General features: G+C 41.3%; 1 protein-coding gene across 5 annotated transcripts in view; it reads left to right on the top strand.

Annotated features, from left to right (window-relative positions):
* LOC18423699 (methionine aminopeptidase 2B) overlaps positions 1–26,291 on the top strand; it is a 42,388-nt gene extending 16,097 nt beyond the window's left edge. For 4 of the 5 annotated variants that reach the window (XM_020674952.2, XM_006828297.4, XM_088873493.1 and 1 more), the window contains 7 exons: positions 1,381–1,526; positions 1,615–1,706; positions 1,909–2,003; positions 21,237–21,333; positions 21,792–21,935; positions 22,188–22,405; positions 25,791–26,291. In XM_020674952.2, coding sequence (XP_020530611.1) covers positions 1,381–1,526; positions 1,615–1,706; positions 1,909–2,003; positions 21,237–21,333; positions 21,792–21,935; positions 22,188–22,405; positions 25,791–25,901 — 903 coding nt within the window. In that variant the 3' untranslated portion in view covers positions 25,902–26,291. Of the gene's footprint in view, positions 1–1,127; positions 1,231–1,380; positions 1,527–1,614; positions 1,707–1,908; positions 2,004–21,236; positions 21,334–21,791; positions 21,936–22,187; positions 22,406–25,790 lie in introns of those variants that run through there. The other variant, XM_088873494.1, reaches the window with a different exon arrangement.
* Positions 26,292–27,329: the final 1,038 nt, after the last annotated feature.

The raw sequence follows: 27,329 nt of genomic DNA, 5'->3' as shown, positions 1-27,329 counted from the left end.
GGTCAGGAAGATTACTATGGACTGCTCCTATGTCTAGGCAAACTCAAGAAAAAACTTTACATTACAGTCCTCAAGAAGCCCAGGAAAGGCTTAGGCAACAGAAGAATGTGTCTCTTTGTGATGCAAACCACTTCCATAAGGCATAAGCATCCAACTTTTCAGCCGCATGTTCATTTGATGTGATCCAAAACTCACTTCTAAGATCTTTTCAGGGGCTAAAACAATTGTTTTTATTTTTTCCATAATCGATTGTCTTGGGCTTTAAATCTCAGCTAAAAGCATAGTGGAAAAATGATTACTGAATTTTAGGTTTAATAAGGGCTTGTTTGGATGTATACGTTATCACTGGTAATTCATTGTTTCAAAAAAATTGATCCTGAAAATGAATTTTCTATTGTTTGGTGGTGTCCCTCATAAAAGTCATCATGTCCCTCATGAAATACATCATCATCATTAGAGCCTTTTCCCAACTATTTGGGTCGGCTACACAAATCATGTGTCTCCATTCTGCTATATCAAAGGCCATACTCTCAGTAAGACCATAAGCGCTTATGGTGGACACCCTAGCATGAGCAGATAATATAGATTCAGGATTCATGAAAAGTTGTGGCAAAGTTTTGAGTCGGGTGCCCACCTAACACAATCCTTTTCCTTTACCTGGGCTTGGGACCTCATAAAATTATATGAGATAAAACTTACAGGCAGTTTTAGGAATACGTTTACCTTTCTGAATTTTTTTTTTTACTTTATTCAAAGTAATTTACTGAGAATCACTGTTTTTAACCAGAAATAACTAAAAAAGCAAAAAATTAAGTAATTAAATTACATTACATATAATCCACAATATGAACCAAATAGCTAACAAAAATAATATTATGCAAATAAGATAGTCCACTCCAATAAGAAAGTTTGATCCTAATAAGATTAACTGTCATCCAAAAAGGTCCCATGGGTTTTAGTTTCTTCAGAAGTCTAAATCTACCGTACAATGTGATACCCATCAGATTAGAACATACTTTCTTTATTTGTTATGAGTTTCCAATTAACTAGGTATAGATATTTACCAGATTTTATTTCTATAAGGTTTTTTCTAATTATGTCATGCTTACCTTTTTTTATTAGGACTGATGTTCAAGTAAGCAAATGACTTGAAGCCAAAATTTGGTAGGATTAGAGGACATACCCCAGACAAGTTCCTGGCATAACACAAACTTTGTTTCTCGTTAACTGGTTGTCCTCGTCCTCCTCTTCATCATCATCATCATCATAGCCTTTTCCCAACTATTTGGGGTCAACTTCATTAATACTTTGACTTTTGACTTTGAATGATCTCAATGGAATTTGATAGGCGGACTTTTTCTATTTTGTTACTATGATTAGGTTCGGAAATATATCAGAAGTATTGTAAAGCCAGGGATTTTAATGATTGACCTATGTGAAAAGTTGGAAGACATGGTTCGGAAACTAATTTCAGAGAATGGTCTCCAAGCAGGCATTGCTTTTCCAACTGGATGCTCATTGAACTGGTAAATGCTCTTACCTGAAGGAGTTGCCTTTATCATCATTTAGTTCTTGTGATTAAAATGCATGTTTTGATTGACCTTGTATTAATAGGGTTGCAGCACACTGGACCCCAAATTCTGGAGATAAAACTGTACTTCAATATGATGATGTCATGAAGCTTGATTTTGGAACACACATTGATGGTACTACCTATACAAGTTTTATTTTAGTCACTTCCAAGAGTAATGCAGGATATTTGCAATAATTACTTCATTGTATGCAGTTGATAACTTTCTTGGATGCTAAGATGAACTATATCCCCATAGGATACTTTTATTGCAACTTTATTAAGTTCACTTTTTCGTTCTTTTTCATTTATTATGTAACCCGCATGGTATTCTGCAGGACGCATAGTTGATTGTGCTTTTACTGTGGCATTTAACCCCATGTTTGCGCCACTTCTTGAGGCAGCAAAAGAGGCCACAAACACTGGCATTAAGGTATATGTTTCTTTATTTCCTTGCTTGTATAGTAAATGATCTCATTTTTCTTCTTTGGCATGTGCAGATTAATGATAAGGTTGTTAGTAAAGATGGAATTATAGCATATTTCAAAAAAAAAGAAGAAGGAATTATAGCACGTTATTGTCTTTCTGCCATTGCTGATTTTTTTTGTTAATTAACGTTTTTTTATTGTTTTTTACTTTTTATTTGTGTGAATGTTGTATCATTGTTATTTTTTCTATAGATATTAGCAAATTTTGGTGTTTCGAAACTAAATTTTATTTCAAGATATAAACCACTAATGCTGATGTGTTAGCCTGCAAGCTATCTTTGAACCCATTTGGGAGGTCCAACTCATACAAACTGATCAGATGCCTGAATCTTGGCTGTTAAAAAGTAGCTTGTGTCACAAAACTAATGTTGCAGACACTTCCTTATCATCCTCTATTGTTGATTTAGCATCAATGACTACTGTTGAAATGCATGGCAAAAAGTGAAGGGGAATTGTCACTTCCCACTAGGCTTTTGTCTAAACATGAAAGTGTAAAAGGCAATGGAGGAATTTAATGCTGGGCAAGATATTCTAGAAAACTTATTTCCCTAGACTATATATCTTAGCTACAGACTAAAACCCCTCGCTCTCTGTCTTATGGATTATTTGGGGGTCAAATTGTTTGGACACCAAGGTTCAGGAGGAATATTCGGAATTCAAAAATCTCTGAACTGGGGGCTTTATTTGATCTTCTTAAGTCTCACTTCGTTCCATGAGGGGGAAGGGATGAAATGTTTTGGCTCCCAGCTCTGTAATTATTTGCTGGGTGTCCTCCATCTACAACGCTTTGAAACCAAACGACAGTACTTCTGTCACAGCAAATGGGGCCCATCTTCTTAAATTGATTGGTCATCTCCCAGAAATCCCTCATTAGACTGGATTCAGAGGAGGGGTTCATTTAACCAATCGATGTCCTACAAATAGTTTGAGGAAACTATAGACTACTTGTTTGTTCACCACCCTATAGCAGCTCAGTTTTGGTCTTTCATCGTTCACCTTTGTGTGGGTGTGAAATACACCCAGAGCTGTGCAACATAATTTCTTATTCTTGGTCTATTTCTCCCCTTACCCATCTGTGGTCGTTACTATCCTGAGTTTCTATTTTGGCTATGACTTGGGCCATTTGGTTGGAGCACAATGGGTGCATTTTCGAGAATAGGGAATCTCAGCTAGGTGCTATGCAAGAGAATATCATATCCATTGTCACTTGTTGTACCCCAAAAGCAAAGGTCTTCTCAGTGTTTTTGACTGCAGACTTTGTTCAAAGCTGGAGTCTCATTCTCTGGATGGGGCTGATGATTATTGCAAATCCAACATCTGTTTCGCGCCTCTTGGGCCATGAAACTCAATTTTGATGGCTGCTCCTTGGAAGCCCAGGTCTAATCAGGGCATTTTTGGAAATAGTTTCGCTGATTTGTTGCTATCCTTTTCGGGTCTCATAGGCATGACAAATTCCACTTTGGCAAAGCATAATCACCATTGGAAGATCTTAAATTGGTGGAAGAGGACTTAAAGAATGTCATTGGTTGCACCACAAGATTTGCTCCCTTACCCTCAACATTTGGAGCCAATCTTCGACCAAATTTTTAAGATTAGTAGTGCATTGCCAGTCTCATTAAGTACTCTTGATGTGAGTTAAATGCAGAAGAGGATCCCTGTGTGCAGTGATAGAAAATTTGGCCCCCTACCACCTAGGGGCCAACTTCCACCAAATAGGCCCAAGGGGGGGCCCTATTTGGTTTTGCTCTTAGGCCCCCTTTGGCCGCTTAGGAATCCAGATGATATACCTTGGCCAGGGGTGGAAAAAGGCCCTTGGCCAAGGGGGCAAAAAAGGAAAGGTTAAACCACCCCACCTTGTCCTTTCCCCTCCTTCCTTTTCTTATAGAAGCAAAGAACGAGGAGCGGGAGGAAGGGAAGTGTTTTGTGTGGCATTCTAAAGCCCATTTGTGTTGTTTTGGAGCTTGAAAAAACAACCGCCTACGAACTGGAACAAAATCTACAGTCTATACCCTCGCCTCTCCCCAGGCTCCTCCTCCTCTGCCATAGCTCCCTCCGCTCCTCTTCCTATTCCCTTTCATCCCCCCCCCCCCCCTCGAGCTATACCGGTCTCTTTGGCCTCGCTTACCTGTTCCATCTCTTCCCCTCCTACCTTCACCCAGACGGTACTTTCCAAACCTTCTTCGCTCTCTCTAATTGCTGAGAACGTCCTGCACCATTGAACGCCTTCCTCTCCCCCTTTGCCCCGCCCCTCTAACCACCTTCTCGTCATTTCCAACCCAGTCGAGATATCTGAGCCGCTTATTGTCAATCTTCGTCGCTCTTTGATGGGCTCTTTCCGTCCTAGAAGGGATGACTTCAGGGCTATCGAACGATGGGGTCAGTGTTTATGGGGGGACTTAGACCTATGATGCCACCGACTGTCCGATGGATTGTTGTTGTTCACCTTTCCTTCTGAAGACAACGACTTTGGGCTCTCCATTCAGAGTCTCCGCCCATCTTCAAGGGGGCGCAACTCAAGCTTTGCAAATGGTCTCCGGAGGAAGGTTCTTTTAGAAAGCAAAGGATCTGGCTTACAACCACTCATATCCCCTTACACTCCTGGTCCCCTCGACTTTCAGATGGATAGTCGACGGCTGCAGTGACCTAGTGGAGATTCATTGGAAGTCTCTCGAGTTCCTCCCTTTGGGTTCTATCCGTCTTCTCCTGGAAACTATGGACCCCCCGCCTCATTCCTCCTTTGCTCTAGTTGGAGGTGGATGGCTCTTTTTTCTGCATCCGGGTATCCTGGTCCTCGGCTTCTTCATACCTCTCCCTAAGCCGCTCGTTATACCGCACATAAACCAAATCATTCAACTTTTTCTGCTCCAACCTATTTCTTTTATTTGTATGGAGCTGTGGTAGAACTTTGAAATTAGATAAATTAGATTTTAGATTAGAAAATTGAAATTCAAGAAATAAGGATCAAAGAATAAGGAGTAAAGGACTTACATGCTCAAATGCACTCTAATTGCGCTCACAACCAGATGAGCTACATGTGAGATTCAACACTCGAATAGCATGACGTTGTAGATTTGGTGTCTCGCTTCCATATAATGCCTACCATGCAGCTGTATAATATTTTATAATTTAGAATATAGTTAAAAATTAAGGGTATAGAATAAACAATGGAACTATACATAAAGTAAGAGACAAGTAAGATTATTTTTTGGCTTTTGGCCTTTACCTGGATCTGTAATGTCCTATTTTGAGTGTCAATATCTCTCCCAAAGTTTCCCAAGGCTAACTTGAACTTAATCAATTCATGGCTCTGGATCTCATCCTGGATGTCTTTGTCTGGCACCAACCTCTCCAACACATCTAAGAACCCACCATTTATTACGCGATCTGACTCAATGGATGAGTGCTTGTAGTGAAGAGATGGGTTTAGAAAGTAACCGGCTGAATGGAGGTGCCTGTGAAGCTGGATATCCCATCTCCTATCAATAATTTCAAGTATAGCCTTGCGCATATTTTCATCATCCTTTAAAACATCTTTTATTTCAGTTCTTACCCTAGTCATTGCCTCATGTATGTAGCCCATGGCAGGCTTCGCATCACCATCAACCAGTCGAAGCACTCTCACTAAAGGGCGAGCCACCTCGAATGCAAGAATTATTTGACTCCAAAAAGATGTATTCAGCATAATTTTTTCAGCCTTTCTCCCATCCTTATGCTTTGACCATTTGCGTTGACTCCATTGCTCTGAAGCAAACATGGTCCTCAAGGCACTTTTTTGCTTGGCTAGGCTTCGAAGAGTGAGAAATGACGTGGCAAATCTAGTGATACCCGGTCTCACTAATTCTCTCTTCTTTGTAAAAGACTTCATCATGCTTAGGACTATTGTGTTATTGTAGATAGATCCAACAACAAACATAGCTCTTGAAATCACCCTACTAAATAAAGATGTTGTACCCATTTCCTTAAGCATAAGATTAACACAGTGAGCTGCGCAAGGAGTCCAAAACATATGCTTCCTTTTCAAAGTCAAGAAATGCCCAGCTGCAGCATAGTTGGCACCATTGTCAGTGATAATTTGTACCACATTTTGCTCCCCAACAAAATCAACAATCTCATCCATCAAGCCACATAAGTATGTACCATCATGTGACTTGTCTAATGCATCAATAGACTTAACAAAAAAAGTACTTGTTGGGCAGTTAACGAAAAAACCCTTGATTTCCCATCGGACCAACTATCACACATAATAGTGGCCCCATATTTCTCCCACCCTTATCTCTGAGAAATCAAAATTCTATTCACATCAAATATATCATCGTTCAACAAGGGCTCCTTAACCTCATGTAGTGAAGGAGGAATAAGTCCTAGGCCATATTGCCAATTGCTTGGACCATACATGCAAAACTTTCTAGAGTTATAGTATTAAAAGGAATGCCGGCCATGTAAATCCACTTTGCAATCCACTTACATACCGACTTCCTTTGTTCTTTCTTATATTTATTTTCAATTGTGGTTTGTTTTGTTTTTTCTTTTTTCGGGGCTTGGGGTGAAAAAAGAATCCATTGGCCCCCTTAAAGAGAGGTGTTCTTCTCTCAGTACTACCACCAATATTTATAACCCTCTATCTTGAGGTTGGAGTATGAGTACCCCTTTGCCTCATAGCAACTTCAGACATATCATCATCATCATCATCAAATAATGGCATGTCATCAAGTAATTCCTTTTTTTTTTTCTCTTTATCTTTTTTCAATCTATCCAAATATTCTCTAATCTCCTTTTTTATATCATCTGTAGCTTGTGGGCGTGCTCTTACATTCTCAGAAATTCCGGCTAAATGCTCTTTTTGTCGAAAAATACCACCCATATAAGTATTTCCACAGAGCAAGCATACCACACAATTTCTATCTTTCGGATTTTTTAGTTTAGCATATTTCCAAGCCGGATCCTTGTTACTAGAAGATTGGGAAGAAGACATTGCCCCAAAAATAAGTATAACAATATTATTGTACAAGAAGGAATAAAAAGTTATCGACTCTGTGAAGTAGTGCTCGATTTGTTCACGGCTTCTGAAACCCCCAATTTCTTACCACAAAGTCACCTTAACATCCCCAAATCAACAATCAAAGGCATCAAATGAACATCTAAGTATCAAACAACCGTCAAATCAAAAGATTTGGATGAAAAAAAAATTTCCGCCAAATTTTTTTTTCCTTCGATTTGATGCAAAAAAAGCGACAAAAGTGGCTGGAAATCTTTGTTTAGGGGGTATAATAACCCCCCAAACAGTTTCCCTAAACTTTGGAAGTTCAAAAAGACCATTTTGCCCTCCCCGAGGGGCAAAATCGATAATTATTTCCACGGAAAACAGATGCGGCGCGATGTGGGCGATGCGGCGCATATGCGGCCGCATATGTCAAAAGCGCATATGGGCTAGTTTGCGATGCGGATGCGAGCGCATCCTGGATGATGCGGCCGCATATGCGGCGATGCGGCCGCATTTTAAAACACTGGATAACACCCTCTTTACAGTCGTTGGGCAGGGCTCCCATACCCTCCCTGACAAAGAGGTTTGGGTTGATGTTGACCCTACCGCCTCGCCTCTTCAGCTAGTATTTATTGAAGTGACCAGACCTTCCTGCAAAGCCCTCAAGATGTGACATCTGCCCTTGCTGTATGTCCATTAGGCTCCTCGGCCCGTGGGCCTGTTATTACCACTCCCTTTGCGGCCCATAGACCCTCGACCGACTCCATCATTCTACCGCCACAATCCATATCTACTTATGTAACACCTGTAACCCACCTCCCCTCTGTTTCGATCCCCAACCCTTCTCCGCACGCCTCACCCCTACCCTTGAATCCCTTTGGAGACACCTGTCCCCCTTTTCTCCCTGACCCCCTTGAGATTCCAACCTCTCCCCTCTCTTCTCCACTTACCTCTTCCCCCACCCCTCTCTTCTCTTTCTTTCAACCCTTGGTGAGCTCCTCCACCAGACATCCTCCTAGCCTTGTCTTCACCCCTTCCCTCCCACCCTTTGACGATTCCCCTCTCTCCTCTTTCTCCCCCGCCCACCGTACTGTTTTACCCTCTTCGACCCTCGTATTAGATTTCTCTTCGCCCTATTCTCTAGCCATCCCCGTTTCACTGGCCTCTTCGGTCCCCCTGAAGCCTCAGCCGCTATCAATTTGTCCTCAGCTAGGGACTCCCACTAGCAGCCCTCCCCCCACTGCTGATGCCACCCCGGAACTCCACTCAACCCTAATCCCACCCCTTTTTCAGCATTGCCAAAGACCCACACCCTTCCTTCACCTTCCACTTTAGCCTCCATGGCGTGACCCCTTTTCTCTGCTGGGATCCTGGTCATTCTGTCCCTAGACCTGCAACCCCCAAACCCTGAGTCCTTGGCATCTCTTTTGGCCCCTTACCTCCACCACTCCCCAAATCTTACCTTTTTGGGTTCAGAGAGAACCGAGGCTACGTCATTCCCTATCCACCTTTGATTCCCTTTCAACCTTGTCTCCTTCTTGGCCCGGCCTTTCCGAACCCTTGTTCAACCCCTGCTTCCCTCCTCGCCTTTCGTCCTATTCCCTCTAAACCCCTTCCTCTGGCGACAGCCTCCCTCCTCCCCTGGTGGCTTTCTCACCGGCCTTCCTGCTCACTTCCCCTACCAACCCCTTGCTCCCCCCCCCCCCCTGAAACCTCCCCCCTTCACCCTTTCACCCAACTTCTACCTATCCAACTTTTAACCTCTTCAACCCCCTCGACATCCCCCGTTATGGATCCTTACCCTGCCCTCCCTCTTGATCACTACCCCTCCAATCCCTTTTACCTCCCCTCAACTTCCCTAGCTGAGTTTTCTACTCAGCTTTCCTCTGCCTCTTCCTCTTGGCGTTTCTCTTCGTCTCCGCCTTCTTCTGTGGACTCTTAGTATGTGAATGGAGTTGACTGTGGCCAAGGAAACATCAAGGAGGTTCCATCGTTTCTTCAACGTAGACGCATAGTGCAAACTGAAGGTTATGATCAAAGGCCGGAGGGAGATTTTAAATCTCTACTCCAGCATTAATTACGACAAAAGTCCTGCTACTGTGCCACCTCCTGTGGTCCCTGCCCCGCCTCTCATATCGGACTCTCTCCTGAGGAGGTCCCCTAGGCTGGCTTCCTCATCCACCCCCCTCGGTTCCTCATGAAGCTTCTTTCATGGAATGTCCGGGGTTTGGGACAAGAGCTCAAAAAGCTCAGCCGGACAGGTTTTGTGTGCCCTGCTGTCCTTGAGTTAACAAAAACTAAACAGTCTGCTCCCACCCTTCACCTTGTCCGCCAGGTCTGGGGCAGGCGCTCGTGCCAATGGCTTTTTCTTGCAGCTGTTGAAGCTTTGGGCGGGATACGGGTCACCTGGGACCCAGCCAATCCCGCCTTAGTCTCTACACACATAAGGGCCTTTTTGGTGACTGCAATCCTCTAAAGGATCCCAGATGGCCTCCCATGGAAATTCACAGGGGTGTATGGCCCTAATTATGTGGCCCTCAGACTTTAGTTTTGGGAAGATCTGGACTTAGTAGCTACTCTCCCCCACTCTGCTTGGTGCATCAGGGGAGACTTCAACACAACGAGATGGTCTTATGAACGCCACAATGAGCCCAATATTTCGCAAAGCACGACTTCTAGACATCCCCCTTCAGGGCAATCTCTTCACTTGGTCAGACCATTCCTCTTAGCCCACCCTCTCCAAACTCGATAGATTCCTCACCTCTCTGCAATGGGATGATGTCTTCCTTGGTACCCATGCAGCGGCCCTTACTAAACCCACTTCTGATCATTGTCCCATCCTGCTTCAAACCCACTCTGCTCACAGGGGCCTTAAACCATTCAGGTTTGAGCTTGGTTGGTTGGAGGAGCCCTCTTTAGCAACTCTTATCCCCCAATGGTGGGACTCTTTCTCATCAGTAGTCTCGGGCCGGGCAGGATTCATCCTGCAATCTAAATTCCGACTTTTGAAAGCAGCCCTTAAAGTTTGAAGCAGAACCATCCCAAGAAACTTCACTCAGATCAAGAGTTCTCTCTTGACGAGCATCCAAGCTCTTGACCTTTCCGAGGAATCCAGGCCCTTATATCCTCCTCTGAGTCTCTACATAGAAGCCAACTTAAACTCGATTACTTCTCCACCCTAAAAAAAGAAGAGATTTTTTGGTTCCAGAGGTGTAGGGTGAGGTGGCTCTGTCTTGGTGACCACAACACTGGCTACTTTCATTGGATAACTAACTGCCGACGTAGGGAGAATTCCATTTCCACGATCAAAGTGAGCAATTCGACTATGAACCAATCGACAGACATCAAAGCGGCTATCATCTCTTTCTATTGCAACCTCTACCCCACTCCCTTGGACCCAAGGCCTAGGATGGGGGATTTACAATTTCTCATGGTCCCTACCCACTGAGCCCAGTGGTTGGAGAGGCCATTCTTAGAGATCTTGAATGCCATTTCGGAACTGGGCAAACATAAAGCCTCAGGCCCAGATGGGTTCCCTGTAGCTCCTCTAAAGTTATTCTGGGACACCTTTAGGCTTGACTTGGTCATCTTCTTCGATGAATTTTTCAATCGGGGTATCCTTCAGAAAGCCATGAACTTCAACTTTCATTGCCCTGGTGCCCATGGTTGAAGGGGCCATGGAACTCAAGGACTTCAGACCTATCAGTTTGGTCAATTCCACTTACAAAATTCTCTCGAAAGTGCTCGCCTCTGGGCTCAAAGAGGTGTTTCCCTTTGTGATCGCCCTCTCTCAGAGTGCCTTCATTAAAGATAGGCAGATTCTTAACGGGGTCTTGGTTGCTCACGAGTGTATACACTAAGGCATCTCGCCAGAAAATCTGGACTCATATTTAAGATCGATTGGGAAAAAACTTACGATCACGTCGATTGGTCAATTTTAGACGAGACCATGGCTAGGATGGGGTTCGGGGCTCGATGGAGGAATTGGATGAGGGGATGTTACTCCCACCCCTTCTTCTCCGTACTGATCAACGAAACTCCTAGAAGTTTATTCTCTTCCTCCAGGGGCCTCAGGCAAGGGGATCCTCTTCCCCCCTTCCCATTTGCCATTGCAGCCAAGGTTTTCTGCCAATCTATCTCTCGGATGTACCAGTCGAACCTTCTCTTAGGCTTCAAGAGTAGTCCAAGGGGCTCTTAGGCTTCAAGAGTAGTCCAAGGGGCCCTACTGTATCTCATTTACAATATGCCGATGACACCTTAGTGTTCATTGATGTGGTACCTGCTGAAATCGAGTACTTGCACCTCTTCCTTAGGTGCTTTGAATATGCCACCGGTTTCAAGGTTAACATGGAGAAATCCGCTATGATAGGGGTGGCTCTTTCTCTTGTGGAAACCAGAGCACTGATCCCTGAGTGGACTTGCAAAGTTTAAGATCTTCCTACTAGCTACCTTGGGATGCCTTTGGGCATTGGGAAGCCTAAAAAGAGACAGTGGTCGCATGTTATTGACAGGGTAGACAGTTGCTTAGTTGGATGAAAAGAAAGGTTCTTATCCTTCGCAGGAAGGACCACTCTAATTAAGGCCACCTTGTCCAACACCCCGGTGTATCTCATGTTCCTATTTCATATGCCGGCCGCAGTCGCAAACCGCCTGGAACAGCTCATGAGGAATTTCTTGTGGTCAGGAGACGCCGAATCCAAGAAATTCCCTCTCCTTTTTTGGGAGAGAGTCTGCCAACCTAAGCACTTAGGTGTTCTTGGGATTCGTATTCGTAGGAAACAAAATACAGCCCTGCAAGGTAAATGGTGGCGGCGCTTAGCTAACAACAATAACTTGCTTTGGTCCCAAGGCGTAAGGAACAAATATAGAATTCCCTTTGATGCCTAGTTGCCGGAGGGTAGACGACCAACCAGGATTTCCGGAGCGTGGAAATCCTTTCTTTCGACCCACTCTTTGTTCCAGTAATATGCTCGCTTCCATCCAAGCGGTGGCCAAAAAGAATTCGCTTCTGGTCAGACCTCTGGCTGGGTCACACCCATCAGAGGGACAGGTTCCCCGCTTTGTTCTCCTTATCCGTCAATCCTTCCTCATCCATAGTGGAAGAGATTCCCATGTCTGGGGGGCTTAGGGTATGGAACCCCTCTTTCAGAAGACCCCTTTCGGACTCTGAATTTTTGGACTTTACCTCACTAGCGTCCTTGTTGCATTCTTGCTTCTTGGCCCCTCTGGACCAGACATAATGGTTTGGACTCCGTCACCTTCGGGCGTATTCTCGGTTGCTTCTTTCTACAAAAGGCTGTTACAACCACCTAGCTACCCTTTGGCCCCGACCTCTGTTGTTGCCAAGGTGTGGAATTCGATTGCCCCCCCTAAGGTGGAGGCCTTAAACTGGATCGCAGGTCTGAAAGAGCCCTCATAGTCGATCATCTTCAACGGTGGGGCATCCCTATCCCAAGCCGTTGTGTTATGTGTACCTGTGATGAGGAGACCAATCATCATCTTTTCATCCACTGTAACCTCGCGCTCAGCTTGTGGAGCAAAATCGTCGGACTCTTCGGTCTGTCCTGGGTTACTCCAGCCAACATTCCAGCCCTTTTCCACCTTACAGCGGACCTTCTCTGGCCCAAGGCAGGGAGACTATTATGGAGGGCATCCATCACGGCCACGCTTTGGGTAATCTGGACCGAAATGAACTCTAGGATTTTTAGAGGAGTTAAAAGCAAAATACCGGTCCTATTCCACAAAATCTCATTGGTGATTTTCTGGGCCGCAAACCACAAGGCCTTCAAAGGGGTATCTCCAATGTCCTTCCTCCAAATTTGGGAGCACGTCATCGACTTCCAACCCCGACGGGTTGGGAGAGGAGAAAATTGGTCTCCTTCTCCAGCAGGCCTTACCAAACTTAATTTTGATGGGTGTTCCCTTGGGAATCCCGGTCCATCCGGAATGGGAGGGGTCTTCAGAGATCACCTAGGAAACATCCTGGCCTCCTTTTTCCATCATATTGGCCATGCTGATTCATAGCTGGCCGATTCCTTGGCACTTCTTTCGGGGCTCAAATTGCTTAACCCTGGCTGGGGTCTCCGCCTCTTAGTAGAAGGTGACAGAAACATTATTTGTTGGGCTGCTGGTATCCCACCACCTCCTTGGCACCTTTTTTCGATCTTCGACGAGATTTCTCAGATCTGTAGGGATATTCCCGTCTCTTGGATGCATACTTGGAGGGAATCTAACACCCTTGCAGACCAACTACCTAGAGAGGGAGCACTCGTACAGGCAGTGAAACACTTACTGCATGGGTCAGAGCTTCTGTTCTTTTCGGTCTCGTTTTTGTTTCACAGGGGTGCTGATAGGTCCCCTCTCAAGGACCTGTCCATTCTCTGGTTCTTTTTTGTATATCTCCCCCGATCATTTTTTGTATAGGGTTACAGGTAATTGTTTGCTTTGAGACCTGGGTTGTGGGCCTCCAGGCCTTCTCCTGTACTCCTCTTCCCCTTAATACAGTTAACAGCTTAAAAAAAAAAAAAAAAGATTTTGTGATATATGGTAGATCAAAAAAATTTCAAACTTGTCGATTTCATGCAAATAAAAAAATTATTCAATCTAAAAGGAGCAGGCAGACTCTGAAAGGACCAGTGAAGAAGATTATTATGAGGAGGAGGAGGATGATTCTGGTGGTGATGGCTTGGCATCGTCATGAGATTCAAGTGCATTTGATTTAGGCATAAGAGTGAACGTGTTGTTGCCAATGATGATGAAATTCAAACTTAGTTTTGAATTCACTATATTTGTTGTGTGCTTTTGAATTTTGTTAGTTTATGTCCTTTGAGCTGTGACTTTTTTGTGAGTTGTGATTTGTGACAGTGAGTTGTGATATGTGTTTTGTAATGGAGAAATAACATGTGCTAGTTATTGAGATTTTTTTATTGTTGGCTTGTGGCATAATGTATGGATCTTGGGTAATTTTTATTCTTTTAATGTTTTAGTCATTCAATTTCACTGTTGAAATACATGTATTCTAAGTTTGAATTGCAAAATAAAATTACTCACAAAAACCTATATAAATGGCCATATTTATTAACATTGTAGTAAAAAACACTGTGTGGTGCCCAGGCGACCATGTGGGGCTTGGGCGCGTAGGCACTAGGCTGTTGCCCTGATCTCTAGGTGCCCCAGAAACACTTAAAATGCCTCTAAATGCGCATTCTCACTCACACACACACACATCTATTATGCATGTTCATGCATTTATATGTATTCTAACCAGGATATATGCCACAGAAATATGTCTGAATACTGAAACACATTGAAATCATTGAATAATTTGAATCACATTTGAAATTTCACAATTGTGAGTAATCAGTATCCAAGCGGTGATGCATACTTTAATGCTAGGTTAACTAATAACAACGACAGTATAATTGAGTAAAACTGTAAAAGACTAAAAGATATAACATATCCCATAAAGTCGTCAAATACCAAATAATTGGAATACAAGACCACAACCACAAGTCCATAGTTCATAAACTCGAATCTCCATGAACAATCCAAAATCCAAATTGCAATATATTAGAACTCATAAACTGAAATGATATGAGAGAAATTTTAGAAAAATATTGTTCTCTATTTCAATCTTCATCTTATTTGTAATTTTGCTTTCATCCCAACGCTTCCATTCGAGTCAAGGCCATAATTAGCGGAATCATCACCCTCTAGAACACAATGGTCCTCCTCCTCAGTTTCTTTTGAATTGGCCTCGTCGTCCACCTATATCTCCCCTTCCTTTGTGAACCCATAGAAGTGGTTGTGTAGATCTAGTGGTCCTCATAGGGTCGGAGGCTTGCCCTGAAGCCTCTTCAAACCGTCGCGGTGGAAGACCTCTTTATCTCTACTCACTAGCATCATCCATGTATTTGGATGGACTGATATCCCCCCTTATTAGTTCATTGAAACACTCTTTTAGCCTCTGATTATAGTTGAACAAGACTAAATCATTGAGCCTTGTGTGCGCAAGCTTGTTCCTTTTCTTTGTATGCACTTTTGGGAATATGCATGAGCTAGAATATAGAGAAAAAATGTTCCACATTATTGGTTAATATAAATTAGAAATAAAGCATGGGCTAGTCTAATATGCAAGTTGCCAACTTACTATCTCAAATGACCTCCAATTGTGCCCACGACCAGATGAATCACATGTAAATCTCGAATGCGGGTGGCCATCCTTTATACGTTTTCAGCACTTCTCCAATGATGGCTCTACCACTGGCCTGCAAAATTGTATACATACTGCAATCACTGGATGTCTATGTCTGTAACATTATGTGCAACTATGCACTATGCAAGTTGAAACTTGAAAGAAATTATTCAAAAATAGATATTTTTATTCAAAAATAGATATTTTTATTCAAAAATAGATATTTTACCTAGACGGGATATGGTGTTGTCTCATTGCCATATCCTTCCCCAATGACTTCAATTGATATTTATATAAAGTCAACTCCTCAACAAATATCTTATCCTGGATATCCTTTCCAGGAACCAGCCTCTCAAGACACTCATTAAAGCCCTCTGTAATTGTAATTTTCCTTTCAATATCCAGGTTAACATAAAGAAACTTTTGGTTTGAATAACGCACAGCTGCATGTAATGGTTGATGTAGCTACACATCCCATATTCTATCTATAATCTCCCATGCTGTACAATAATTGTTCTCAATCACTGCCCAATGCTTCAGCTCTCTCTCTCTTAGCCTCAAGCATGCGGTCTATGCTATCTGCTGTGCTTGGTGTCCAAAAGATACGAGGCCGCTTTTGCTGCAACAAGTTAGCATCAGTTAGATTGGTTGCAGCATTTCTGTTACTACTTGAATTTCACGCTCCTCCCCAACCTCCTCAATACCCTTGTCAATCAAAGGAAAAATATACATTGAACATCATCACATGTATCAATAGACCTCAAAAATACTGTCACTAAGGATAGTTCACCATCAAGTATATCATACTGATTTTCTTATCACTCCATGTATATGTCAATTGAGGCCTCAAATTGTGCCTCTGCATCCAATGGGAGATAAGACACTCCTTAATAATTTGTACCTCTTTCTGTAGTGGTGAATCCTTAAGCTAATAGGGGGTTAGGCGATTCAACTCTGGCCCAAATTGGCCAATTTCCTCCACCATTGTATGGAAGCTGCTTGTGCCAGTAGCATTGCAAGCAGTGCATGTGTGGTACCTCCACTGAGCAATATGCTGATTTACTGGGGCTCTTTCTTCCTTCTGGAACTTATTTTCAGTGGTTGCTTTCTTTTTTCCCTTTTTCAACTGCAACCTTGAGGTTTGGGGGACATAGGAATCCATAGTCCCCTGTTTATGAGGCTTACTACACCAATTCCTCCCTTGTAATTTTGAGAGGAATCCACTTCAATTGCCCCTTCATCAGCATCCTCCTCGTTATCTGATAAAATATTCACCTCGGGCCTTAACTTTGCTATACTTGCTTCCTTTGCTGCTGCCCTCTTTTTCTTTTAGCATCCAAAAAGTCAGATGTTTCCTTCTTAATGTCTGTCTGAACTTCCTTGCATGGGGCAATATCTCTTACTAATACCGGCAATGTGTTTCCTAAACCTATTGATTCTGAATTTGTATCTTTACTACAAACTTTGCACCTAATTTTTTTTATCCGGGAAAAATCCATATTTATTACTATGCAGTGAGGTACTTCTCTTGAATAATTATCAAAATAAGACAAGGTAACTTCTTTTAAATCAAGTAATAATCTACTTGTACATGTTTCCCTTTGATATTGGAACTTGACATATTGAACCCGGGACTGTGCTGGAGGGTTTGCGCAAAATGAAAGCAGGAAAAGCATTAAAACGAGAGTCGGAGATTGAAAGAGTGGATCCAATTTGGGAAGCAATTAAGGAAAAGGCCTGTACATGTATGTCTATGTGATGTGTATGTGCAAGGTACTCATGGTTATATGTACTTTATATAACAGCAGTTACATACTTTATATAACAATACATACAATTCAGATAGACATCTCTAGATTCTCAAATTTCTTTAGGGTTTTTTCATGTTTGTTCGACCTTGAGTCCTTTTTTATCCCAAATTTTTGGGTTCCTGAATGTGAATACATAATGTCCTACCTAATCCATAGTTGCAGGCATGGATTCTTCTCTTATACTTTTCTAAGTTGTTGAGAATGGGTCCATGCAACAAAAAACTTACCAAGATGATAATAAATCTAGATTGACCAAGTGTTTTTTGCACACTGAAAGATTACAAGGTAGTGAAAGGAAACCTAAGGATTGGGGACCCTATGAATTGTCTTTTTTTCTTGAGAAACATTGACTTTTGTATTAATAATAATGAGATTTCCAAATTGCATATAACTGTATCTGTGCAAAAACAAGACAGGTAAAAAATAAAAAATTAAAAAAAATTGTACAATAGAAGAAATAAAAACTACGTCGTGGATAGGATATGCACCTATTAACTACAAAGCTATTGCTGGCAGCCCCATACTTTGCCAGGACATCAGCAACTTCCTTGCCCTCATGCCATGAGTGTTTGACTGAGACTTTTAAATTACTGGAAATCACAAAAATTTGGTCAAGCAGTTGTTCTGAGATCCAAGGAGAGTGCGTGTCCCTTGAGGCTCATCTGATTATATTCGCAGAACACTTCTCTCCTCATGTGAGGGGCCTCAACTACAATCAAACAGTTTAAGATCCTCCAAAAGTGCTGCTGCCTCTGCCCTCGTGGAATCTGTCATCTCATTGGAACCCGAATAAGAAAGGAAACGGTTGCCCAATTGTTTCTAAAAGTACCTCCAACTCTCGACGGGCCCTGATTGCCGAGAGACTATGTTGCATGGACACGGTTATGTGTGTCATTGTTTGACACTGCTACTGGGTATTGGATTCTTCATGCCATGAAGAAGAGGACTCAGCGACAGTTCTATTATGAAGAGACAACCAAAGTCAATAATGTTTAACTGGTATTCCATTTGATGATGAGTAGCAAGAAACAATCAATTATACCTTAATTGGAAAATTTCATTGATATTTTGAGAATTCCATGAACATTTTCAAGTTCGCATGCGTCTAATCAAAACAGAAAAGAAGATTTAAGTCTCTAAAATGATGTAATCAATGTTACTGAACAAGAAGAAGAACCCAAAGGAGTCCATGTTGGTTTGTGTGGTGGTATGTGTCTGGCATGGGCATGGCATCCAAGTCGAAGAATCCATGTAAAATGAGTGAGAGAGCAACCGTCAGTGTTGTGTTTGATGACCCTGGGGGGTGGGTCGACCAAATGTTAGATAGGTAAACAGCCATCGACCTAGCACTCGGATAATACCCCAAATTTTGTATAAAATAAAGAGTAGACCCAACCAGAGAACTCCTTATATTTGTTGACCAGAAGATAATAATGGCCTTAATCTTGTCCTTAGAGCACTCAACTGCCTCGGCAAATATTCAAGAGTTGCACTCTATCCATAAGGACCAAAAAGAAGCTAGAATGCTGGTTCGCCAAAGGAACAATCCAGCGACAGGGAATGAAGTAAAATAGGCTGAGAAACTTTGTTGGACATTTTCAGGCGACACCCTCCTCCATTCAGTAAGGACCAACATGTGGGCAGCCTTGAAACAGCGGATAAACAAATGGTCCACTTTCCTCCACTTCTTTGTTTCTATTCTATTGTGAGAGCCTTCTTAGAGATGACTAGCTAGTTGGAAGCCTGAATCCCTGCCTGTTCACTATGAAAGGCCCACCATTGCTGGAGGGAAAGTCATTGTACATAGTGGAAACCAAGAAAAGGCCTGAGGAGATTGGTCCCAATCATTTTATCCCCCTATAAGCTGATTGTTGACATCCTGTGGAGCCGCCACGGGAGGATCTCCGGGCTGCGAAGGTTTCCTCTAAAACCTGTGGGCCAAATTAGTTGTCCCCTAAGCACTTCATAAGATTGTGCTATCAAAACATTTTGGTCTATGGCTACAGAAAATATTCTAGGGAACAGGCTTTCACGAGTACTATTCCCAGCCCCTAGATCCCTCCATAGTTTGATACGCTCCCCCTTGTTTGCCACAAACGAGTTCTATGGAAGAGGCAGTCATTTATGGTGGCGATACCCCTCCATTTACCTGAAGTGCAATCATTTCTTTGGGAGTTAAGGAACCAACCTGATTCAACTAGGCCATATTTGTCTTGAACAACCTACTTCCAAAGGTGACCATTCTGGCTTGCAAATTGCCACCACCACTCGCAGAGCAACGCATAATTACCCTCTTTTGGTCTCCTAAATCACCTTCCTTACTTCTTGGGACTACATAAGAAACCCCAACTTATCAAGTGAAATTGTTGACTCCCCCTCGAGCCAGACCAGAGGAAGTATCTCATCAGGCCCCCTGGTCTCTTGAGAACCGACATGCATCTTGAAGAGGGATGTGGAAGACTGGGACGTTGGAAAGGTTAGTGAAGGTAAGGGTTATTCGTCCTCCTAGTGACAAGAATTTGGCTTTCCATGCTGCCAAGCCTACTCTTGAAATTTTGACCACTCCATCCAACCGTGCCTTTCTAGATTTGTAGAGGCATTGTGGGAGGCCGAAGTACTTCTTGGATAAGGGTTCAATTCAGGCCCAAGCCTCCTGACCAGCAGTTGCTTGTCATTGTGGTTAACACAGACACCCATTTAGACTTAGCCAGATTTATCTTGAGCTCTGTCGAAAGTTCAAAGCACATGAGGAACAACCATAGTTTACCCTCTTGCTGATGATCTGCGTCAAAGATAACAGTGTCATTGGCATATTTTAAATGTGATATTAGAGGATCCCTAGAGAGGAGGAGAAACATTGTAGAAGTTTAGATTGTGAAGGCTAGAGATAGACTTACTGAAAATTTCCCCTACTATGGCAAACAGAAATTGGGAAACGGGCTCCCCTTCGCTAAGGCTCCGCTATGAGGGGTAGTATCCTTGAGGACAGCCATTTATATGTACAGAGAAGTGGGGGGACCCAATGCATCCTGAATACCAGATTCTCCACCTTCTGCAAAAACCCATGAACTCTAGAAACTTCCTCTGTGCCTGCTTGACGTGGTCACAGGCCTTCTGCTCATCTATCTTCAATACTAGGCCTAGTCTTGGAGTGGATTCATCATGTGCTATCAAGGCACCCTGAATTATCATTCATGTGTTATGAATTATCTATCATTAGTGTATAACACACGTTCACATAGAGAAATGATTTTATAATCTAACATAATTATTTTACACAACACAAACATGTGCGTGCGTTTGTGCGTGTGTTTGTGTTTGTGTGTGATAAAGAGAGGGGTTGGGGGGGGGGGGGGGGGGGGGGGGGGGTTGGTTGAGATATTGGAGTTTTAGGAGGCATGAGGCGAGAGGACGATAGAGAAATGAAATATGGTTGAGATAGTGGGGTTTTAATAGGGATGAGACGAGAGAGGAGGACAATAGAGAAATGAAATATGGTTGAGATAGTGGGGTTTTAATAGGGATGAGACGAGAGAGGAGGACAATAGAGAAAAGTGAAGACAGTGCTAGGATGGAGGAATGCATTTTACTGTGGGCATGCAATGGGAGGTACATGCTGTTAGCCTTGGTTTTTTGTGAAACAGAGTAACATGAAAGGAGAAGAAGATACTTAGAAGAACAGTTAACTCTTTCAAAAAAAAAAAAAGGATATACATTGGAAATCAGGGATACTAGAGAGAGTATTAGTTTAATGTTAACTTGTCTCCTTTCTGTAATGTTTGCCTTGTTGAAGAATCTCAAGCCGTATGGCTTACCTCATTTAAGACTATGGCTTGAGGTGTGCAACTTGTCTTTTCGATTACTCATTGATTGGAAGTGAAATAACTTTTTTGACTAGTAACCTTTTGTACTAATGGGGTGATTTCTATGCAATGCTGTTTCCAAAATAAGTTCTGAAAGGGATTTTATGTCAGCTACTTTAGCTTTTGCTTTTGCTGGGCATTTGTATGGAGAATTTCTTTTGTTTTTTCTTCACTTTCGAAGTGTAGAATTCTGAAAATAATCTCAATGCAGGAATGTAATTTTGTTGATGGAAAAAGCTATTTTATCATATCTTTTTTTTTTTTTTTGGGTAGATTGACCGGTAAATGTCAATATATGTTAGTGTTATTTTGTCTTTACTTCTGTTTAGGAAGCTGGTATAGACGTTCGCATATCTGATGTCGGTGCTGCAATCCAAGAGGTCATGGAATCATATGAGGTTGAAATTAATGGGAAGACATACCAAGGTAATCTTCATTTGCTAGATGATTCTTTTATTATTCTTTATATATATATGTATGTATGTATGTATATGTTTTGGGGGGTGGGTGGCGGGGGTTGGGGGAAGTTTGGAAGATTCATGTGCCTGCCAAGTTAGTTGCCAGCTTCCATGGAAGCTTTGTTTAGCACTGTGGCTGGCGAGTGATAGTTTTTTAATTTAGTTAGTTGCAAGATCTGTGATTGGCATCACTTGTTTGACTGCTGATGTTTTTTAACTATGTTGTGTATCAGAAATCATATGTTATGTGGGATCTCTTTCAACATGATTCAATGAAAACAATCTCTAGCAATCACTAATAAGCATACATAATATACAGTTCTAACAAAGAAAAATTTTCTGGGAGTACTTAGACAATTTTTTTTCCTGGGATAACAAATATCTTATTCCATTTGTTGGTTGAATATTATTTCTTTCTTTTGGCAGTCAAAAGCATTCAGAATTTGAATGGACATAGTATAGGTCCCTATCAAATTCATGCTGGAAAATCAGTCCCTATTGTGAAGAACGGAGTCCAGACAAAGATGGAAGAGGGTGAATTTTTTGCAATAGAAACTTTTGGATCGACAGGTATGGATGAGTTTCTTTTGATTTTTGAATAGTATGTCTTCTAGTGTCCACAGTCTCTCTCTCTCTCTGTCCCCACATAGTTGGGGATGCTGCGTACTCAGAACACATGCATAATGTATGGATTCATATATGTATACTTGCCTGCTTGTGTACTGTTACAGGACCAGCATATATGCATATTATGTTGATATTTCTTGTCTTTGACATGTCATATTCCTCTTTGGTCATTCTTGTTAATGATCTCACTTTCAGGGAAAGGTATTGTAAAAGAAGGTTTGGAATGTAGCCATTACATGAAAAAGTATGATGTTGGGCATGTACCTTTAAGATTACCTCGTGCAAAACAACTTCTTGCAACCATCGACAGGCACTTTTCAACATTAGCCTTCTGTAGACGTTATTTAGATCGGATTGGGGAGACAAAGTACCTAATGGCTCTGAAGAACCTCTGTGACGCTGAAATAGTGGAGGTATATTTTCTATCAGCCAAGCTGCCTCACTGCCACACACCCAATCCCAACCACCAACTTTCCTCCATGCAGGCATGCTTTAAGCTGGTTTCATTAATCACATACTATTAGGGATAAACTTAGCGTTATTAATGTTTATTTGCCTTTTCATTTATCTAAATTCATTTTTTCAAGGACAATATTTACATTCTTTCTTAGGACTCTTTGGTTGTCTTGTGGTTGCTATCCCTCTAATGTTTTTGCATACTTGACCATTGCTTTGGGAATAGATATTTTTCTCACTTGTATAGTCTTGTCAGTATGGTTGTGTATTCTTTCTATTGGGATTTTGGGGGACTTGGAAGAAATCACATCCCTATGCTTGAAGGGGTTTTTTATCTTATTTGATACCTTTTAGACTTTGTTATTCGCCATGGTTAATTGACCTCATGATGGGCATCTCCAACTTTGCTTGGAGCAGTAACAAGGCAAAGGCACTTGTCATGCAAGGCCAGGGTCACTTCCTCATCTACAATGACTCAGCAATATGAAGAGCAATACAAAACCTTAACACAGAGTTGCCTTAGATGACTAGAAAGTACAGTGATAAGAAACACCTTTCACTCTGCCCATCTGCAGGATCTTTCTAATGGAACTCTCTTTTACCTACTAAGAAAACTCTCTCCATCTGCAGGATCTCTCTAATGGAACTCTGTTTTACCTAAGAAAACTCTCTCCCCATAGTACGACTTGCATAGTGCCCTCAAAAGTTGCATCTCCCCTTCAATCCTATTAATCTTGCTGGACAGAGGCTCCGTTAAAATACCATTCCACTTCCTCAACAACACCCCCGCCAAACCCAACCCCCCCCCGCCCTCCAAACACCCGGGGCCGCCCGTGGGTCTTGTGTTATCATGAGATTCTTATTCATATCTTGACTATCCCATGGTCACTCCTCATCACCCCCAGTGTACTGGAATCTAAGATGGATCATCACTACTAAATTAATTATCCATCAAAATCATTTAGATGTGCTATTAAGCAGTGTTTCAAAAAGCGCTTGGTGGCACCCAGGCGGTCGTGGGGGTCCAGACCGCCTAGTTGGAAAAAAAAAAAGATAGAATTTTGATACAAATGTGGGGAATTTTTGATATTCTAATCACAAATATTAGAATTTTGATATTCTATCCATAATCCATATTTAATATTTCCATGAATGAGGAATTGATGAGAAGTTGAGAAGAGAATTTTGATAATCCATAGGACCATAATCCATATTTTCATACAAATCTAAAACAGTAAAACCATACAAGAATACACTGATAGTCTGATACACACAAAAGTTAGATAGTAGAAACTAGAAAGTAGACAAAAAAAAGAAAATATACAGAAATTCAGAAAATATACAGTCTAGGACACAATAGTCAACACTCAACACTCAACAGCCAACACCAAGAGTCAAGCACTCAAGCGTCTTCAACTCTTCATTCTTCAGTCATCATCAGAAAGAGTAGGGTAAGCCTCATCATATGTATCAGATTCGAGACCATCATTTTCAGAGTCATCGCCCTTTTCAATATAACGCTCATCCTCCTCTGTTTCTTCCGAATCTGCATCTTCCTCCTCTTTTTCTACCTCTCTCTTACTATGTGTAGATGAGGCCCTAGGATTCTTGGATGCTCTACCCTTTTCTATCTTTTTGTGCTTCCTTGAACTCAAATATCGTATAATCTCCTCCTTGGTAGCCTCAAGAGCATTTTTACACGGGGCAACATCCCCCTTAATATCGGCAAGGTGTTTTTTGAACCAGTCAATACCCCTACTAGTATCCTTTCCACAATAATTACATTTAATACGATTTTTGTCATTCGGATTCGGGTTATAACCATACTTCCAACCCGGATCACCACTTCTAGAATAACCTGGAGAAAATATTTCCATAGAACAAGTTTCATTTTCATCATTTTCTGGTTCTAAATTCATAAATTGTTTAGTCTCATCCAAAAGAGCTTCAGGAACCTTGTTACAAGAAGCAACATTCCCTTTAATACTGGCAAGGTGTTTCTTGAATTGGTTAATACCCCCATTGGTATTTTTTTCACAAAAATTACTCCTTATACAATTTTTATCGTTTGGTTTCGGGTTATGACCATACTTCTAACCCGGATCGCATCTTTTAGCAGAACCAGAAATAGATCTATTCAATTGACAAGGATTTTGTTCTTGTTTTTGTTTTTACATAACTCATATATTGCTTAATCTCCCCTTTGATAGCTTCAGGAACATTTTACATGGGGCAACATCCGCTTTAATACTAGCAAGATGTTTCTTAAACCGGTTTATGCCCCATTTTGTAGTTTTTCACAATAATTGCATCTAATGCAATTTTTGTCATTTGGTTTCGGGTTATATCCATATTTCCAACCCGGATCTCCACTTCGATTAGATCATGAAAAAGACATCACAAAATAAAACAAGCAATCTAAAAAAATAAAGTTTTGCACTTATTTTGATTGCTCAAACTCCCACCTCTTAGATGTTTTCTGGTACTAAAATATTCAAAAACACCCTCTAATAGGATTAAAAAACTCCAAAACTAAATCTAATCTACCTAGGTGATGTTTGGATCCATTTTTCATAACTTTGAGAAACACTTCGATCCAATGAAACTCATAAAATCTAGTTTTTTTGAGGTTTCTCTCTTTAAAATGGGTTCTTGTGGGTTTAGGTTTCAAATGAACCTAAAACTCACCCTTAAAAGCTTTTATTTTTTTAAAAAAACACAATAGAATAAAAAAAGAAGAAGTCACTTCCGCCCCCTAGGTGCCCCGCCTGCCTAGGCACTGGGCGCTCCGCCCGCCTAGGCACTGGGCGCCCCCCCCGCCTAGGCATTGGGCGGTCTGCTTTTTGAAACACTACTATTAAGATTTGCTTAAGTTGAATCTGCATCTTATGCTTGTTCAAAACGTAGAATTTGAATAAAAAGATGGGCCATGAAGTTTGTCTGCAGGTTGTAATCTCTCTGGCTGAGAGGCAGTTCAATAAAGTTCTTTCTGGTTAGACAGATGCACATTGTGCATGTATAGTTCTGGCACTATAATATTTTATTCAATCATCAGAACACTAATTTTACACTCATCACCTTTTTCGCATTTTAATAGTTTGATCCCCATTTTTAGCGATTTTACCATTCATTGAATGTTCATCTGCCATCACCTCGATCTCTAAGAACTGACTTATTGCTAGGGAACAATCACTTTTAGTTACATTATGTGGGTAATTTGAAAAATATGTTGCATGGTGTTTCCTACAGTTATATCATGGTGTGGATGTTTTCTTTTCCTGCTATTTATTCTTTCATTGTAAGTGGACACGGATGGATTAAGTTATTATTTTTGTCTTTTAGCGGTATCCCCCTCTATGTGATGTGAAGGGAAGTTATGTGGCACAATTTGAGCATACCATCTTACTTCGGCCAACCTGTAAGGAGGTGATATCTAGAGGTGATGACTATTGATGTTTCACCGAAAGAGGACCAGTGTTTCTCTTGTGGTTATCAATATTGCCGACCCTCTCTAGAAGGCAGCCCAAAGTTTTGAGTCTATTTAGGCAGATTTTGCTGTAAGTACTATATTTTTATTTGCAGTATGTAAATGATACCTGTGTTTTTGAGGTTCAACTTATTAGAAATTTTTGTGAACTTTAATTAAATAGCATTACAAATCAATCTAAATCTCTCATGTAGCAATGAGGGAGGAGTGGTTATTGAGTTTTGTTTATCGACTAGTAAATTATGATAATTGCTTACAAAGCAGAGTGTGGATTGTCTTAGATTCTATTGTATTCCTGTATATACCTTATTGCGAATCAGTGGGATGCAATGCATGCTTGAATTCAGACTCCTTAATTATGGTTTTTTCCCCCTTTGCCTCCATTGTTGTTGGATTCTTAGGTTGTATCGTTTTCATTTTCAGGTTCAGTTTGGTGGTGGAATTTGAACTTTCTAAATCAAAATTAAGAGAGTAGGTCAGCTTGTTTAGGTTTTTGATACCAACTTTAGGGTTTTGAAACCATGTTGCATGGACATGGTGTAGTATCAAAGTTAGACATAACGTATGGAGCGTCACATTCCTCGAAAAAAAGGATTCGGCGACATGGCTACATGTTGAAGAGGGCCAAATCCAACAATATTTTACTAGTATTTCATTTCATGATGAGGAGCAAGAGAAAAAGAAAGTATACGATTATTGTTCTCTAGACTTACTCAAAATTTCATATCTACTAAATATAAAAAAGAAAATCTAGTCTACATAACGATGTAATTAATGGTTAATAAATAAAAAGAATCCAAAAGAATTTGTTGGGTAATTGGGTGATAAGATGTCTAACACTTTGTAAGGCACCCAAACAAAAGGATTTATGTAAAGTTGGAATCCTTGACTTCCCTAACCCAAACTGGGACATTTACCACTAAGTAGAAGCCTAGGGTAGGCGTATTATTGTTAATGAAAACATTCTAAAGTGATATTTTTAAAGAGGAGAGAGAAGCTTCTCGAAGTATCAGCTTACAAGCGTACATAATGAAAAATGTACCCAAATGATTTTCTAGGATGAAGTTTTTATAGGGCCGGGCTTTTATCAAAACAAAATAGTGCTTCACCTCAAGTTATTATCCGGAAAGCACTCTTGGCTTTAGAAATCTTCATGATGGCTCTAAAATTAATTTTAAACACCGACAATAAAATTTGAAACTAAAAAATGGTATGGATCTTGTGGATATGTGAACACTTATTTTTAGGGTGAAATAGATGGTCATAGATAATTTGTTGCAATACACACTATTTTAAAAATTTGAAATCCTATTTTTCACGACCATAATGTTCAAGCTGAGATGATTGTTGTAACATTTGAGTTGCGACTTTTTATGAGTTATAAGGTGAGGCTT

Source organism: Amborella trichopoda, chromosome 8 (assembly GCF_054954075.1).
Source record: "Amborella trichopoda isolate Santa Cruz 75 chromosome 8, AtrichopodaSantaCruz75HAP2 v2.0, whole genome shotgun sequence".
NCBI lineage: Eukaryota > Viridiplantae > Streptophyta > Magnoliopsida > Amborellales > Amborellaceae > Amborella > Amborella trichopoda.
Note: the sequence above shows the minus strand (reverse complement) of the source record. Positions and strands in the feature narration are given on the sequence as shown.